At 35.4% G+C, this 19098-nt stretch overlaps 1 protein-coding gene across 1 annotated transcript; it reads left to right on the top strand.

Annotated features, from left to right (window-relative positions):
- Window positions 1–7425: 7425 nt before the first annotated feature.
- On the top strand, window positions 7426–11940 carry LOC129872872 (nucleolin 1-like). The gene is made up of 15 exons (XM_055947815.1): window positions 7426–7658; window positions 7942–8117; window positions 8225–8323; window positions 8417–8698; window positions 8841–8954; window positions 9077–9103; window positions 9210–9287; window positions 9364–9483; window positions 9688–9729; window positions 9826–9920; window positions 9997–10114; window positions 10556–10726; window positions 10818–10906; window positions 11044–11372; window positions 11705–11940. Exons 1-15 carry the CDS (start codon window positions 7583–7585, stop codon window positions 11731–11733), a joined length of 1845 nt encoding a protein of 614 aa, XP_055803790.1. The 5' UTR covers window positions 7426–7582; the 3' UTR covers window positions 11734–11940.
- The last annotated feature ends 7158 nt before the right edge of the window (window positions 11941–19098 follow it).

Genomic DNA, 19098 nt, shown 5'->3' with positions numbered 1-19098 from the left:
TTTTAAGTTTCTTACAATTTGAATGATATGTGGTGGATTAAAGAAATTTTGATCATATATGACTTTTTGTTTATCCTTGCATTTTTTTACATCGTTTGAATGAATGGTTGTCATTTTTTTCCTATTTTTTAATTTTATTTTGTACCAACTAGGCTAATTTTAATGTGAAATCTTAGAAAAAATGTGTCACTGCTCTAAAAAAATAAAATATTTTGGTCCATTAATCCTTAATGTAATATTGGTAAGAATTTAAGGGTTAAAATCTCTTTTGTACTCACTGTGTATATGACTACTTCAAGAATGAGTTTTGAAATTTTAATTTGATAAAGAATTGCGTTACCGCAAATTCACTTTGGCATTTATGTTTTCTATTTGTTTCCTTGTGTCTTGTCTAATTTTAAAATATTTAGTCATCAAGTATTTTTGTTGAAATTTTCCTAATTTCCTTTTTCATTGTTTTTATGCATGAAAAATTCCGAACGAGTTCATTTTGGACTCATTCTTGTATATTCTCGAGTCTCGAGCCACACCAACTTATTTAAATTACTGAAAAGCTGATACAGGTCTTGGAAGACAAAAATACAAGTAGAAAATTAACTGGATACACTGATATACAGTATATATATATATATATATATATATATATATATATATATATATATATATATTGGTGATACAGGAACGAAAAATGGCCCAAATGATGCAACAATTAGCTTCTTATTAAAAATTAGGACATGATTGAGGAATGGGCCCATGGCCCAACAATTTAAATTTGGGCAAGAAGCCTAAATTTATTATTTGACCTATTTTAATTGTTTATTCTTGTTATTGAATATTTGTTAATTCTAATTTTAATCTAATTAAATTCTCTAAATGAGGAACTAATTTTTTTATAAGGTTGCATTTTTAGATTTTATTGATTATTGTTTTTATTTAATTAAGTGTCTAGTCCAAATTTTTTTACTTGTTTTAAAAAGAAATTAAGATCTTTTTAGAAAATATGCAAGTGTTCTCCCTTAATCATATTTTAGTCAAGTCTTAATCATTCTTAATTTACTTAAAATATATTGAGTTTATTTATTTATTCTTCAAATAACTTTCTTTTCTTTTTACTTGGTCATTTTAGTAAAGTATACATTCTTTATAAATTATTTCAAATGTCTTAACTTGATTTCTTTTTAAAATGATTTTAATTGTTTTTATTATTTTTTCAAAGTTAGCCAGAAAATTTTGAAATCGCCGGATAGACGTGCTTTAACGGCTACTTTGAGTGCTAACACCTCCTCAAAGTGGAAATCTGAACCCTTACCCTGTTTTCTCTAATTTTTAAGACTTAAATCTGTTAGAGTCATTTAAATTAAGTTTTCTTAATTTCTTTAAAAAATTAAGTGACGATTCTTTCAAAAAAAAAATCTAAAAAATTGAAATCAATTTTAAATTGTCTTTTTCCGACATAAAAATCCTCAGTTGCTATTCTTCCTTTACAGCATCTCCACAAAAGGAAGTTCATTTGAAAGGAACTTTTTTACACCAGATGTTCTTCCACCAAGTCTCCTCCCCTTTTTTTACCTCATGATTTCATAAGTTGATTTCACTGAAAATTCACCAAAAGTACTTCTTTCCACCAAGATTTATCCATTTCCCTTTATGTCAGATTAGCCTCAACATTCTCCACTATATATTCAGTCATTTTCTCCAAAATCACATTTCTTAGTTTGTGTCTATCTCATTCCCCATCTTTGATAAATTGCTTCAGCTCTATTTCTTTTTCTCCATTTACTTATTCTTCTGTGAAATATAGTACCCCTTGTTTGGTCTAGTTATCAAATCAAAATCTGGCTTTCCTGATTTCAGCTGCCATCATATGTCATGCTCGATTGGCTTTCTTATCTCCACCATTTTCCTCCATGTCTGAGAAGCCCCCTTTCCTAGTGCAATAATAAGGTGCACTTTTTTTGCAATACTTGTTCCACATGAAATTGAGCCACAAAGAAGTCTTGGTTTTGAAGCTCCACCACAATTTGCAAAAGAGAGCTTTAGAAATATCATATAAGAATTTGAGCCCTATCCCTCATTCAATTCTGGGAAAGCATAAATCTTTCCACGCCACCCAGTGCTTTCCTCTTTCTCTATTTGTCTTTTCTCAAAAAAAAAAAAAATTCGATGAATTAACTCAATAATCTTTTTTGGTGGATTTATTGGTGATAGAAAATATAGTGGCATTGATTGTAATACGTTTTCTATTAATATGAATCTTCCTCCAAACGATAGCCAATTATTCTGCCATGCTAGAATCCTCTTCTGGATCTTCCTCAGCAACTTCTCAAAATATGATACTTTTTTTCTACCATAAAAAACTGACAGCCAAAATAATTAAACAGAAAGGACCCTTGCCTAATCTCTATTATTTTCCTTAGTCTAATACTCACTATCAATGGAGTATTATCATGTAGATAGAAGAGGCACTTATTTAAGTTGATTATTTGCCCTGAAATATTATTATATCCTTTTAAGACTCTCATCATTTTCCAGATTGATCTTCTATCTTCAGAGAATAAAAGAATTGCGTCATTTGCATATAATAGGTGATTTATCTGTGTGCTCCATTTGGGAAGGCCATACCCTTTAAATTTCCTATCCTCCAACAAATTATTTAAACCTCTAGATAATACCTCTGTTGCAATTATGAATAAGGTGGGAGATAGAGGATCTCCTTACTTAACCCCTCTAGATGATTTGAAGAAACCATATGATTTTTCATTCAATAAGACCGAGTACCAGTTGTTGGAAATTAATCTCCACACCATATTAATGATATATATCAAAAAATCAAATCTTATTAACACCTTGATTAAATAAAACCAAGATATTCTATCATAAGCCTTGGCCATATCTAACTTCACTACCACGATTTGATTCTTTTTTCTCAGATTTATATCTCTTATGATTTCTTGTACTAATAGAACATTCTTCGATATGCTTCTTTCTTTTACAAAATCAGATTGGTTCCTAGATATAATTATAGGTAACAATCGAGATATCCTCTCATACAACACTCTTGAAATGATCTTGTTGGCAAAGGTGCTTAGGCTGATTGGCATGAGATAAGTCAAAGTACTCACATGTTCATTTTTGAGAAGTAAAATTAGGTTTGTATGAGTAATGAACCTGAGTAACTGTCTTCCACAGGAAAAGGTTATCACCATATTTTCCACATCCTCCCCAACAATACTGCAACAACTTTGGAAGAATAGTCCTGAAAAACCATCTGAACTACTCACACTTTCAGGATTAAGACTCATTATCACCCTTTTAATTTCTTTCTTGTCAGGAATTCTCCCCATCTTCTCATTTTGCTCACCTATAATCACCTTATGAATCAGATCCAACATTACATCATCTTCATGCGCGTATGTTTCTTTGAATTATTCCTTAAAGAAAAATATTGCTTCTCCTCCAATGTTGTCTGATGTATTTACTGTGTCCCCCTGAGCTATTTGAATTTTCGCTAAAAATAATTTTCTCATCCTCCTTTTTACATAATTATGAATGAATTTGTATTTTTTCCCCGTATTTAAACCATTTTATTCATGTTTTTTTGTTTTCAAAATTCTTCTTTAATGTGAAGATATTTCTTTAGCTCTGCTTTCGCCTTAGTTAAATCAACTCCGTTATCTGTACTAGAATTTATCTCCATTTGGCATTCCTTCACCCTTATTTGATCTTCTATGATGACAATTTGCTGTAGTATATCCCCAAATGTGACCTTGCTCCATTTTATTAAAAAGAACCTGTAGTTTTCTGATTTTTGCTTGAAACTACAAAATGAACAACCTTTTAATTTCACTCTCCAGTTTGTCTCTTCCAACTTCTTAAAATCTGAATGTTTAATCCAAAAATTAAGAAATCTAAACGGTCTCACAATAGCCTCATATTTTGAGTTGCATGAAACATGTAATGGTGTATGATCAAGAACCTTGTCGTACAAGGTGTAGTACTTCACTCAAAGGTAGTATGTTGATGAACTCCTGATTACATAAAACTCTGTCCAACCTTTTGAAGATGCAGTCTCCCTCTATTCTTCCATTTCACTAGGTAAATTTACTTTCCCATGAATTTCAACTCAGTCAAAGCACAATTATTAATACACTGATTAAAATTTATGACCTCCATTTGAGTAAAATCCAAGCCTCTATCTTTCTCTTCAGCATTTCTAATAACATCAAAATCCCCCCCCTCAACCATGGCAAAGGAAATTCATTGGCAATTATCTCCAATTCTTTCTACAACTACAGTCTTTCTAATGCATCACACCTTGCATATACTGAGGTAATCAATACTTCAACATTGTTCTTGCGTAGTTTCATGATTAGGTGCTGCAAATTATCCCTTATCACTTCCCTTGTCTAGTCATCCCCATAAAAGATCCAGATTTTTTATGAACAATTACAATAAGCTTGTTGCATTCCCAACTTCATTTTGTATTATTCTAGTTTCAGTGGTCCTTGAAATGGTTCCATAAGCACTATAAAATTGTAATTATGCCTTCTATTCAAGTCAATTAACCTTTCAAATGATTTTTGAGTTTTAACTGATCTTATATTTCAGAATATTGCTTTTTCAATCATTGAGAAATATCCTCTGGCCTTTCTTTACTGCTCCTTGTTTTCACCTATAGTGGGATTGCTGGTGCACATGATTTACTTCTCTTTGCAACAGTCTCTAATTGCTTTATTTGTCTGGGAGATAAAATCTCCATCTTTTGCAATTGTCTGTATGTTCTCCCCAATGTCTTCATCCTCTTCTGTGTCCCTTCTCAGTTGTTTTCCCCCTCTGAAACTTCTTACAGATCTGAACACTTTAGCTGATTATCTTCCTCCTTTCCTTCTTATCCGACAAAAGAATGGCCTTCATCATCCATGTTCTTTGCTTCTTGATCCTTATTATTACTCCTTTGAATTTTTCTCATTTTCTACATTTCTCCTTTATTTACTATTGTGATCTACCTGGACTTGCATTCTGTGTGTTCTTCCCTGACTCCTTTGATTCATTCTCCTTTCCCTCTATTTCTTTTTGCTTAGGGGTCTTCTCCTTTTCTCCAAAAACTTCGTCTACCCATTATTTTGTTTCATTTTCTTTGATCTATATCTGATGTGTTTCTTGTGCCCCATAGTCTTCACCATTATCTGCTAATGCTTCGAATTTATTGTCTGTGCTTACCACCTTCTTTTTCTGTTGGTTACTTTTTATATTTCAAACTTGTTTATTTATTCTTTTTCCTTCTCTTCTCCATCCTCCTCCATTTTTATTTTTCTGCTGAATGAATTGATCCTGTTCTTTATTACTTTGTTGTTGTCCCCCACCTTTTTTTATCTTGTCCTATCCCTCTTCATGTTCCATGGCCACCCTATTCTAATTCTCCCCATTATTTCCTTCCATCTTTGGTTATAACTCTGGATGAATTACATAACATTATTATTCATTATGATTCTAAATTTTACAATTCTTATAGTATTTTGGCACATAGTCGTATTTAATCTTGATCTACTTCTCATATATCTCTCCTGTATGCCTTCTAAGCCCCACTTTGATTCTTTTTGGGAACTCTCTTATCAAATCTACCTCTACCTTCATCCTTGCACAACTAGGTCTAGTTTGATTTCTTTTTGCCATATACAGTTGTAATAGCTTTCCAACAGTAGCAGCCAATGAAAATACTACTTCCTTGATGAAGAAATTTGGTGGTAGTGTTAGGAAGGAAATCCATGGGATCGTCGTTGAAGTCTCCTCTAATGGATCAAACAGTCCATATCATTTTAGAGTTCTCATAAGATATAATCATCCTTTGTGCATCAATTAAAAGGCTAGTTTCGATAGTAGGTTAACATAATCCTCTAAACATGAAGCCCTGATCAAAACATGTTTATTGCTAAGCAGTCCCACATTGCATTCTCCCTTAAGCTTGCATTGTTTCGGAATGATTTTTCTCAGATTTTGTATGTCTGACCACCCATACGAAAATTTACCAATCACTGCATATTGTAGATTCTCCTTTATGATCACCTTTTCAATCTCTTCCTCTTCCCAAATTATCCTAGGGTCGCCATGAAGGTAAGCGATAGGTTTCATTGGGACTTTCTTTTCTTCCTTTTGTGTCGGGCGTACAACTGCTGCGTAAGTAATTATTTTAGTTGCCTGAGTATCAACCCTAGTAGGGGGTTAATCGGGTGAATTGGTGGTCATAGCCACCGAAAAATGATAGGCAAATAGTAGTGTTTAAAAAATGGCGGCTAGGGTTTTGAGAGCTTTTGAAGGAGTGTTTGACCGATTTGTTGTTTTGCTCTTTACTTCATCATTACCCAATTTCAATTAAAATCATCCGATTCTCTCTTTTAATCCAAACCCAACCAAATAAAATCACATCAAATTAAATCTCCAAACCAAATCTCTCTTGATCTTCTTCATCTCCTTGTTCATACCATCCCTCCCAAGTATCGAAAACAAAATAGTATAAGCACGAGGTGTGACCAGTGATGGCTCATTAAGTCCCATCCATTCGAAAAAATATAAGCAATCAATTGCCAAACCTTCATTTCCCAGCAAACCCAATATTTTCTCAGTCGTTCTATCCCACTCTTCCTTCAAATTCACCTAATACTTCACCTAAGGTCACATTTTTCGATAAGTTCTTCTCCTTCCCCACTGTCCCTCAATTCTAGGACTTGGGATGTACCAAACTTGAGCTTCCAATCGATCTTTAGTGGCAAACTGTCTTCTTCTTTAGTTGCTCTCCAACTCAACAGATAACCACAAAATGAATTGGAATCAACAACAAAATAGAACGAAACAATGTTCATTCGCAATAGATCATTGTGTGACTTACAATTTCTTAAGTCCAAGCTCGAGCTCGGCCAATCCACGTGAAGAAGAGCTGAAAAATGGAGGTGAATGCAGTCAGAATCAGAATTGATTTTGCGAGCAATATTCTCCGTTTCAAACATAATAGTAGAGAAGAATGTGCTTGGTGGCAAAAGTGGGAAAGGGAAGGAAGACCGGTTATTAGGATATATTTGGTATGAGTCAATTTAATTAGGTGGGTCGGGTTAAAAGTGAGAATCAGATAATTTCAATTGAAATTGAATAGTTTTATTTGATTTGTGGTTTTTCATTCAATTGAGGGGTACATGTGATAAGTTTAGTAACCACGGGGTATAAATTATTTGATAATATAACAAAGAATAAAACTAACTATTAAATAAAAATTTAGTGGTATTTTTGAGTCTTTTTCCATTGATAAATCTATACTCCATAATTAAGTTACTAAATTAAATTTACAGAAAAGGAAGCAGTAAAATACCGCAACCCGCTGAGAAATATCAGAGGCAAAACCCTAATTATAACTTATGATAAAGTGTCGCCGTTACAGAAATAGGCCTATTTTTACACTATAAAACCAAGCTCAAGAAAATATCTCCTTCCATTCTCCTTCTTTAAACCCTAAAGTTTTCCCTTAGGGTTTTATAGTCGTCTCCTCCTCCCGCTGCTTCCTCCTTTTCCTCCCTTTTTTCCCCCACAACTCGGAATGGGTAAATCTACTAAGAAGTCCGCCACCAAGGTTGATGCTACTGTAGCTGCGCCAACCAAACCCATGAAGAAAGGTTTGATCTTTTGGCCCCTTTTTGTTTTGTCGATTTTAAGTTTTTTTGTTATGGGTTCTAAGGTTTGAACTTTTTGACTATTTTAATTTGTCTGATTATAGTTTTCTTGAAAATTTTGTGTGCGGTTTCGTTTTATTTGCTCTGCTTCTTTTATGTTTTTTTTAGCGTCCATGGTGTGTTGAGCAAAATAATACTTTTTACCCTATCATAGCGATTGATTTTGGTGGTTATTGTTCTTGGTACATTTGTTTGGTGGTGTGACTAGTTGTCTATATGTTTACAGGGAAGAGAGAAGCTGAGGATGAATTAGCCAAGTTGGTGAGTACAAAGAAGCAGAAGAAAGATGTGGCTGTTGCACAAGCTGTTGAGAAAAAGAAGAGTGATACAAAGACTCAGAAGAAGAAGAAACAAGAAAGCAGTTCCTCTGAGGATAGTTCCTCTGAGTCTGAAGATGAGAAGGTAATACACGCATTTAACTCTTTTCATGTAGTCTGTAAACAATTTTGATTTGTAATTGGCATTAAATAACTGGCTTGCATGTGTCTTGTTCTTATTTTGTTATGCAGCCTACTAAAGCAGTGGTACCTCCCAAGAAAGTGGCCCCTGCCAAAAATGGAAAGTTAGCTAGCAGTTCTGACGATTCAGATTCTTCAGATGACGATGAAGTAAATTACCCTCTAACAGCTGCTATGTATATTTTTGATAGTATTTTTGTCTTGTTTTGTAACAAACTGTGTTGGTGTTGTGGTTGTGTATAGGCTCCTGCTAAGAAGGTTGTTGCAGCTTCAACTAAGAATGGTGTTTCTGCTAAGAAGAAAGTTGAGTCAAGTGATGATTCGGATGATAGCAGCTCTGAGGAAGACGTACCTGCACCCAAGAAACTTCCTACTAATGGCTCTAAGAAAGTAGAGTCAAGTGATGATTCTGATGATAGCAGCTCCGAGGATGATGACGCTGTTGTTAAGAAGGCGCCTGCTGCTGCCTCTAAAAAGGAAGAATCCAGCACTGATTCCAGTGATGACTCCAGTTCAGATGATGATGTAAGGACACCATTTGCTTTGTGTAGTTAAGTGATTTAGGCAGATATGGTCACTTGACAACCGACTTGATGAAATTGGTGCATGTTGGATATCTTATAATAGTGTTGCTGTTTGATTCTATAATTGATTTTCCTTTTGACAGGAACCTCCCTCTAAGGTAGCTGCTCAACCTAAAAAAGCTCCTCAAGCCGTGAAAAAGACTAGTGACAGCTCTGAAGACACTGATGATTCCGATTCTGATTCTGGTACAGACAAGGTTTGACCACTAGATTGTTTTGTGTATTTTTTTTACTATTGCTGTTTCCTTGAATCCATTAACATTTAAGTGATTTCTTAGATGTATTTTGAGTAAGTTATTTGATTATTTTCTCTCTTTAGGGAAAGGCTGCCACTGTATCTAAAAAGGTATGCCTGAAATCCTTTCCTCGCATACTGTACTTCTTTGTCTGGATGATATTAGTATTTTGTTAGTCATGGTTTTACACGTTGTATAAGTTCATTGCTTTTGCAGGTTGCTTCATCTGATGATGAGAGTGAGGATGATAGTTCTGACGAAAGTGATGAAGAGCCTCAAAAGAAAAAGAGCAAGGTCTGGATATGTTTCATTTGTGATGTTCCAACCTGTGTTTCATTTTAGTTCACCGTCTAAAAATTGTATTTCACAGCCCTCTAGCACTCCAGCTGTCTCAAAAACTCCAGAGGAGAGTAGTTCTGAGGAATCTTCTGAGGCAGATGAGTCCTCTGAAGAGGAAGAGGATGACAAAACATCCAAAACTCCCAAGAAGGTCATATTTTCGTATCCTTGGGTTGATCTGCATCTCTTCCTGCATCTTTAATATTAGTGTCATCATAGTTCTTCCAGTTGGATGAGCTTGCATTGTTTTCCCTTTTTATGTTTAGCTATTTCTAAGATATAATTTTGGAGTTTCTAAATTTATAATTAATCAAATTAAATCTTGTCTGAACCGTGGAAGGATTTTCTTGCTCAGGGTGCTGATGTCGAAATGGTTGATGCTGCTTCTGCTAAAGCTGTAAGTGATGTTTTATAAGATTATGTTCTTGTTTGTTAGCTTTAAAAAATTATATTTGCGTGTATTTTACTTGAACTGTTTGACTTTTAAATGCAGCAAAAAACCCCTATTACTCCCAAAGCTCAGACTCCAGGGGGATCGAAAACATTGTTTGTTGGAAATCTATCCTATTCAGTTGAACAGGCGGATGTGTGAGTTATTATTGAACTTTTCCAGTGTTTTGTCTGTGTGATAATATCTCAGACTTATAAAAGAAGGCTTTTGCAGGGAGAATTTCTTCAAAGATGCTGGAGAAGTTCAGGAAGTGCGCTTTTCTACACATGAGGATGGTTCGTTTAAGGGCTATGGTCATGTTGAATTTGTGACTGCTGAAGCTGCACAGAAGGTAGTTTTTTTTCCATAACCAGCTAGTCTGATGCTTGCTTGCTGCGGTTTTATATGATCTGGACAATCATAGTATATTAAATTAAGGCTCATTCCTGTCAATCTTTTTCTCTTTCAAAGTGAAGTGCCTCCATTAAATTTCCAAGTTTGTCAAAAAATAAAATATGTTAGTTTTGAAGTTCATTTTTAATTTTAATTAAGTTTCTGTTCTACAGTTACACTAGATGCAAGCAATATAAATCCTATTCAAACATTTATTTTTGAAATTGGTACTATTTTCAAACATTTTGTAGAGCAATGTCTTTTATATATTGGTACTTTAAAAATTAAAATGCCTACCATAATTGTATAGAGAACATGAACTCCATCCATTACAAAAACTGACCTGATTAGTTTTTAATCTCCTGTGAATGGAATACTAAAATCTGTTGTATCCATTTAGGCACTTGAGCTTAATGGGCAAGATCTTTTGGGCCGTGCCGTGAGATTGGACCTTGCTCGTGAGAGGGGAGAATATACACCGCGCAGTGAAAACACATTCCAGAGGCCAGCTAGGAGTGACGGAACAACAATTTTTGTCAGGGGCTTTGACAAAAATGAGGCTGAAGATCAGGTCCTTGTCTTGAACCATTTTGTTTCTCCCCATTGTTTGTGACTATTCCCTTGGTGTGTCGAGATGGTCTAAATTTCATATGCTATTGCAGATTAGGAGTTCACTGGAGGAGCACTTTGCATCTTGTGGGAAGATCTTTAAAACAAGAATTCCTACAGACCCAGAAGGCTATATTAAGGGGTAAATTATCTCTCATTTTCATGTGCATGTTTTCTCAATTTTGGTTGTCCAGCTTTGCCTCTTAACAATTTGTAGGTCGATGGAAGCATTTGGTTTGTTTGTACTGATGACTTTGTTAATTTGGCCTTTTCTTGCAGGATGGCTTATATTGAGTTTGCAAATGGTGATGCTATAAACAAAGCGCTGGAGCTTGATGGATCAGAAGTTGGAGGGTTTAGCTTGAATGTGCAAGAGGCAAAACCAAGGGGTGACGGTTCTGGTGGAGGCGGCAGAGGTTTTGGTGGTAGAAGTGGTGGTAGGGGTGGTGGTAGAGATAGTGGTGGTAGATTTGGTGGCCGTGGCGGTGGTGGTCGCTTCGGCAGTGGTGGCCGCTTTGGGGGCGTAGGCCGTGGTGGTGGTGGTGGACGTTTTGGCGGTGGAGGCAGGGGGCGAGGAACTCCCAACAAGCCAAGCTTCACTCCATCTGGTAATGTCATTGTATCTGAACTTTTTACTGTTTTGAGTGAACTCTGAAAAATATGCTAGACATTTTGCCTGCCCCCACCCCCCTCCCCGCAATGCCTTGAAAATTATTTTGAAAACATAGGATATTGTTGTTTCATATGGATGAACCAAATGCTGCCACACCAAATCTTAAACAAGTGTGGACTGTGGACCTATAGCCATAGGTATCTCATGGGAAGAACAAAATAGTAGTTCTGAAAGTTCCCATTGGGATAATTGTGTCTTTTAAGTCTCTTTTATCCTCAAATATCATTGTTTTCTTGGCTAATTCTTTTAATGTTGTGGTAATTGCAGGTAAGAAGACGACCTTTAGTGATGAGTAACTTGTAGCTGGGACTCTATGGCCAACTTATCTCTCCTTAATCTGGTGGACATAGATGCATCTTATTTGAAATATTATAAATTTTGTTCGTCAAGCAAGAACTTGGAAATGTAGTGGTTAGTAGACAAGTTGGATAATTTTGTTTCCTTGAGTTATGCGTATTTTGTACCATTCTTTGTGGGTGGAAAATGAGCTTGTTCATTGTTCATATTCAGTGTTTGGTACGGTGGACCATCCTCCTTTATATAATGCTTGAGATGCTCTACCTATATTTGCTTTGACAAAATCTTTGTTGAGAAGAGATGAAAAATGAGACTGCTAACCTCAAAAATTGGAATTGCTTCACCTGAAAAATTATAATCAACACCTCTCCCTCACCCTCACCCTCATCACAAAATTATAGTTTACATTTTCCGCATAACGTACCTTTACCCTTTCCCTTAAACCATCAGAAATTCAATCAGTTTCTCCCTTCCATCAATATACGATAGATTGTGATAAGTTCATTTCTCTCAAAAAGAAATTCTCCTTTTACAACAGATACACCTTGACCCTTTTGAGTCAATTTCCATTATCCCAATATTTCATGATCAATTCAATATCCTCTCAAACTTTTTCAGCCAAATTAGGGGAGGTTATGGTTCAATAGGGGATGTAAAGAGAAGAGGAAAAGGAAAAGGAGGGGCGTGAAAGAGGACTCAGATTCTATTTTTCCATTGTTTTTATGGATGATTTCATTGATAAAGCAACAAAGAAGAAGAGAGACAAGAAGAATGGAGGATGGGAGCGATTGTGACAGTAAAAAGGGACATTATATATCTATTTATTTTTAACTAGGTAAATTACCCGTGAGAAGCACGCAGTGGTGAGCTACCTGATTACGCTTACGTATGATCATTAGGCAATATCGTTTTCCTTTTGATTTTGTACTACAATAAAACTTTGTTGTCATCAGTTTCTCAATGTTTGTCCAATTAATTATAATAGTTTAACTACATATATGAGGAATCAAGAGGGATATTAAAAGATATGGAGTTTGTATTTCGGTTCTTACAGCAAATTGCCAAGGAAATTTTATCCCAACCGTGAAAAATTTCACTAAAATCTTGAAGTGTTTCACACCTGCAAAGTTATGAAGTAAAGATCAATTGTTAGCTCATATTCAACAAATTAAACACAAACATGTCTCAATGACATAATTCTACCCTACCTTGCGTAGTAGATCCATTTTTGTTGCCTATTTTCAAGAATAGCAGCGAGAGTGTCGAAAAATAGCATAGCCTTTGTTAATCGGTTAAAAGCCACCATTAACCATCAGACAGATGACAAAAGAAAGCCCATGGTGCCTTTCGAAAACAGTGGCATATTATTGTGGATGACAAAGATATTCCTCCACCAATAAAAAATTTCAAGGACACCAGGTTCCCTGAACCCATATTGAAGAAACTTAAAGCGAAGGGGATTATTCAGCCAACACCAATCCAAGTAATGGTCTTCCTGTTATTTTATCAGGTAGCGATATGATAGGTATGACTTTTACAGTATCATGTGGCTTTGCAGGAAGAGGTTATAAATCCTATTTCACCTGGGGAAGGAGCACTCATTTGATTATCTGTCCATCTAGAGAGCTTGCAAGACCGACATATGGTCCCAAGTTGATGTTGTAAAGAAGTGCACATTGTAGTTGCTACAACTAAAAAACTCAAAGATATGTTAACGAAAAAGAAAGTGAACCTTGATAATTGCATGAGAAGAGATAGTAGGGGGTATGACTTGTCTAGTTTTTATCGATAGTTGCTAAAGGGACGTAAGGGTCTGAAGGGATGTGAGAGTGGTAATTGATGAAGGGATGTGAGAGATCGAAGGGATGCGAGTGTTGAAGCAGTGGGTTTAAAGCTAAAATAGGCAGGAAAACTAAAACAACCGAGGAAAAAAAATTCTTGAATTCTAAGGTTGTCACATAGGCTGGCTTAGGATCCTCTTTTATATAGTCTCATGTGCTGTGAGATCATGTCATGGCTCATCTTTTATTCTTTGACTTTGTCTTTGAACATTGTATATACATCTAGTTGTTTTTTTGTGGCTTTATATTAGTTTATGAGTTCATGTATACGGAGTCATAGGAGTAATAATTGAAAGTGAAACATAAAATGGTAGGGGAGAATATTGGGGGAAGGTAAATGGTCAGAATTGCTACAATGAAACAGAGAGTTTCTAATACAGAGTATTGGGGATCAGATTCAGATTCAGAGATGATGAATTTGGTGGACATTACTCGACATTGCTCAACTTTCTGAATATAGAAAGAAAGGTCATTCATCAATATACAGTAAGCAGTGGGATCCTCTGACCAAAGAACAATTGGCAAATCCAAGTAGTTATGCAGATTGTATACATTGGTGCCTCCCTGGAGTTCCTGATGTTTGGAATAATTTATTATATGCATACCTTCTTTACTTGTGATCCATGCAAAATGAGACTTATTAATACAAAAATAGTGAAAAAAAAGGGATATAATTAGTTTATTCTTGAATGAACTAAACCACCTTCATAGTCCAAGGTTGTGAAGGTTCAGTTGGTGCACCATGTTGTTGATGGAAAAAAAACTTACAATACATGTTTATATAAAAGTAATTAATGCAAGACTTGTGTTAGTAGTTGTATTCTCACTTTAAGTTGTGATCTTATAGCTAAATGGATTGGTTTGGCATAAATTTTGTATGAGAGCAGGTACTTTATGTCGTGAAACACACATGACTCAATAATGAAAACCGATTACATATTCCATAATTTGCTTAAAGCACTTATCTATCCTTTTCCAGACCCACACATAGCACGAACTTAGTGAACTAGGTTGCCACTCCTTGTTTGAAGTATTTACCGAAAAAAAATCCATCAATTGTCAAGGGTGGATGTATGAATGATCTATATACTATTCAAAATCAGCTTCCGTAATCCAGTTTGACATAGTATGTTCAATATAGAACACACGTGTAAAGCCGCATATGATAAATTAATACTTTTGATTGAACCACGATGCCCATATAAGATAGTAACCACAATAGGAAAAGGGAAACTTACATAAATATACAGTATTAAGAAAATATTTACCATCTATAGTAATAAAAAAATAAATTCATTGAATATTTATAATACATTTATAATACAGTTTTAATACATATTGCAGAGAACTATTTATAAAATATATATAATACAAGTTTTATAGATGGATAATACATTTATCACATACTTTAATAGACTTATAATACATTATGTTAGTTTCTTACAACACAAACATAATATATATTTTAAAACACTTATAATATATTTATATTGTATGCATAATTCACTTTTAATACAAGTGTAGATTTATCATAGTATTGCTATAAATGATAATAAATAAAAAATATCGTTAAAATTAGTAATTAATTTTTAAAAAGCACTCAATCAAATAATTTTTCGATAGGAAAATAGTAATGAGAATACTCCTGCTAGAAATGGTTGAAATGTGTTCTTTTTTGAAAAAAAATGCTCTCAACGTTTTACACTTATGTCCATTATAATTTCATTCTCCTTGTTGTAATATTATACTTGGTTTTTTTTTTCTGCATTTAATTGTTTTCTTTCTTCACTTGTAAGTCACCCCTTTAAAATATGTTCAGATGTTAAGCTGCTGAAAAATGTGATTAAATTTCATGGGTCAACTAAAAAATAAAAGAAAGAAAGAGGCAAACACATATAAGACACGACGAACTTGTTTATTGGGATTTCCTCTTTTTCTACTGGCTGTGTACATGATCATTTAATACAAACCTTATTTTGTTTGCATCCCATCTTTCAACTGAAAGATACCTAAAGGAATGCACAAAAAAAGGAAGAAATTTAAGTAACACAAAACCTCAGAAAAGGAGCTTAATCTGTAAATAAGCTAAAGCAAGAGTCCGAGCCAACTTTCGCGCACCTCGACTAATTTCAAGGGATTTCTGTATAAGACTCTGTAAGTTGAAAAGCCAAAACGAAGGAAGAATTTCAAGAAAATGGGCAGAATGAGCTTCTATGACTCAACCTACGAGTCGTAGGTGCTTCTATGAGTCATAGGACTAACTCGTAAAAGTGAAGTTGAGGTTGAGGATTTTTGACTAAGGGAGTGAGGGAGTGAGTCTACAAGTCAAGTTATGACTCGTAGAAAGTATTTTGAGTCATAGAAATGACTCGTCAAGAAACTTCAGAGACCCAGATGTGCAGGTTGTTCAAACCCCGCAGAACGACTCGAGTCTATGACTCGTAATCAAGTCGAAGAATAGTAAGGACGAGTCGTGGAGAAAGTTCAGAGACTCAGTCCTCAGTCCTCAGGGTATCTCAAACCTTGCAGGACGAGTCCCTTTTATGAATCGTAGAAGTCTCTACGACTTGTAGAGATGAGTCGTATGAAAAGTCTTGAGGGTCAGTTCTCAGGGTTTGTCTCAAACCCTGCAGGACGAGTCATAGAATCATACGGACGGCTCATAGGGTCTTCTGGCCAGATTTTAAAGAGGGGTATTTCAATCTTTTCCCAAGATTAATCAACAAAGTGTGGTCGTTTTGGAATTGAATCTACTGACCCTAAACCTCCCCAAACTCCTCATTCTCATACTGAGTCTCAAACTCACAAAACCTTCCTCTCCCAAAGCTCCTCTCAAAGTCTTCTTCATCTCAAGCAAAGTCTAGGATTCATTAAGAACAAGTCTCCATTTTCTAGTTGCATTAGGGCTTTATTCCCCAAGGCCTGTGGGTCTTTATTCATGAGTTCTTCCACCCATGGAGCCCAAGTATTTTCTAACCTAGTAGCTCAATTTCAATTGTAAATTTTATGGGTTTTGGCATCATGATTCCAAATGCATAGGTTATTTTGTATTTGAAGTTTATTTACCTATCTTAACTTATATTGGATCTTAAATTGCATAGAATTGTTGATTTATCAAAGATCCTTATATGAAGGCATGAAAGGGTTTTAAAGTGAATGGGTGGGTTGTTTCAAGTATGTTTAAATTGGTGTATTCCATTACTCTCGTGCATGCTAGTATTGATTTTAATGACTTGAAAGTTGAATTGAATAGAACCCACCTAGTTTTACTATGTTTTCAATGAAGTTTGACTTGAAAGCTTTTGACTCCAAATGAATATTTATGAAAGTAATGTCTATGATCAAAAGGGAGTCTTATGAAATGAAAGAATGATGAATTCTTATGAAATAAGGACAATTCTTACATATTTGAATCACCAAAGATTTTAAGGAGCTATTCTACCGCATGATTATTTAAAGTCTTAAACTATATGTATGCTTATGCTATCATGATATATTATTTCGTGGGATTTGACTTAGCACTGAATGGGGAATTGAGGTGAGATTTGGTAAGGAAATCCTACTAGCAACCCCTTATCTCATTAATTATGTGCCAACATAGGTGCCCTTGTAGGCTAGGCTAATGGATCCACATATGGCCATCTAGAGTTAAAGTTAAAGAAGTGAATGAAGTTGATAGAATTCTATCCGGCAAGTAGTCTCTCCGTGCCAACGTAGGGCGTTATGTTGGATTCCATGTAATAGCTCACATGTTCTTAATGTCGGTTGTAATCAATCTTCCCACAAATGAAGGTTTCAAATGCTATTTACTTGATGTCTCATGCATGCCTCTACTCATGTACGTTACCTTATAATGTTTTAATGTTTTCATTGTATATTGCATTCCTACATACTTTGTATGTTCAAAGTACTAACGCTTACTCTTTTGCCTACATGTTATTATCATATAGGGATCGATGCTCCTCCTTGTTCTCCTCCAAATGAAAAGGCCGAGCTAGTGACCTATCAACTCAAGGGCGTAGCAAGGGTTTGGTATGTGTAATGGGTTTTTGAAAGGGGTGAACACATAAAACCCATAGAGTGGAAAGAGTTTAAGGGTGCCTTCCTAGATCGCTTCTTTCCTTTGTATCTAAGGGAGGAAAAGATCCAAAAGTTCATTAGTCTTCGCCAAGGGAGCATGAGTGTGAGGGAATACTCTCTCAAATTCACAAAATTTTCTAAATATACTCCTTTCATGGTCTCCGATCCAAGGGAAAGGATGAATACGTTCATCTTCGGTGTTTCTAGTTTGGTGTCCAAGGAATGTAAGATGGCCATGTTGGTCAAAGAGATGGACATATCCCAAATTATGACCTTTAAGAAAAAAATTGAGGAAGAGAAGTTAAGGGAGAGGTCAAGAGGGTTCAAGAAGGATAGAGTTGATGGTGGAGGGTTCAATCACCAAAAGTTTGGTTATATTGGTGGTGAGAAGAGACAAAGTGGGCAACTATTCTTGGGGCAGGTTCCACCAATACTTCTCCTCCAAGGTTCAATAAGGACAAGGGTGCAAATCCTATAGTTCCAAGGGAGAACGTGGGTGCTCAAGATTTTCCCTTTTGCAAGAAGTATGGGAAGACTCACAAAGGAGAATGCTTAGCCGGCTCTAATGCATGCTTCAAGTGTGGTAAACCGAGTCACCAAGCTAGAGATTGTAGAGGTGGTGGTGGTAGAAGAAGGCCAAATTGCTCATGGTCAACAATATCAAGGGAGTGGACAACGCACCAACTAATTTTATGCCTTGCATGGAGACAAGAAGTTGAGGAAGCGCCCGATGTTGTTATCGGTATGTTAAAGGTTTTTAATTTCGATGTGTATGCATTATTAGACTCGGGTGCCAACTTATCATTTATTAATCCATTCATTGCTAATAGGTTTGATGTGTTACCCGAAATGTTATTAGAACCCTATTTGGTGCCTACCCCAAGGGTTGTCCTATGTCTATCTTGCACAAAGTTGTTCCTTGTGATCTCATTGAGCTTGACATGGTAGATTTTGATGTTATTCACGAGATGGATTATTACATGCGTCTTATGCTTCTATATATTGTAGAACTCATACAATTAGTGTACGATCCTGGAAGTCAAAATTTTGGATCAAAAAGGAAAACTCAAGGAAATATTGATTGACCTCAAGTTTACGAGTCTCTCTATGACTCATAGCTATTCCTACGACTTGTAGGAATGATTCATAGAGTGAACCCTCACGCTTGTTCAGGATAAAATTCTAGAGAGGTCCTACGACTCAACAGGACAAGTCGTAGTCCTATTGATGAGTCATAAAGATGACTCATAACAAAATTTCAGAGGCTCAAAATTTGTAGGTTTTCAGACCTGCAAGACAAGTTGGGTCTACGACGCATAAATACATTGAAGAGTTGTAAGAACAATTTATAGATGAAACTTCAGTGACTTGAAATTTTACGGATTCTTAGACCTGCAAAACGACTCAAGATGATGAGTCGTAAAAGTTATTACGACTAGTAGA

Source organism: Solanum dulcamara, chromosome 11 (genome assembly GCF_947179165.1).
Source record: "Solanum dulcamara chromosome 11, daSolDulc1.2, whole genome shotgun sequence".
NCBI classification, from domain to species: Eukaryota; Viridiplantae; Streptophyta; class Magnoliopsida; order Solanales; family Solanaceae; genus Solanum; species Solanum dulcamara.
This window is presented reverse-complemented; position numbering and strand designations above follow the sequence as displayed.

Coding starts and splice junctions, on each gene's coding strand:
- LOC129872872 (XM_055947815.1), top strand. CDS start 7,583: ATGGGTAAATCTACTAAGAAGTCCGCCACCAAGGTTGATGCTACTGTA. Junction 8,955..9,076: donor CTGATTCTGGTACAGACAAG/GTTTGACCACTA, acceptor TTCTCTCTTTAG/GGAAAGGCTGCCACTGTATC. Junction 10,727..10,817: donor AAAATGAGGCTGAAGATCAG/GTCCTTGTCTTG, acceptor ATGCTATTGCAG/ATTAGGAGTTCACTGGAGGA.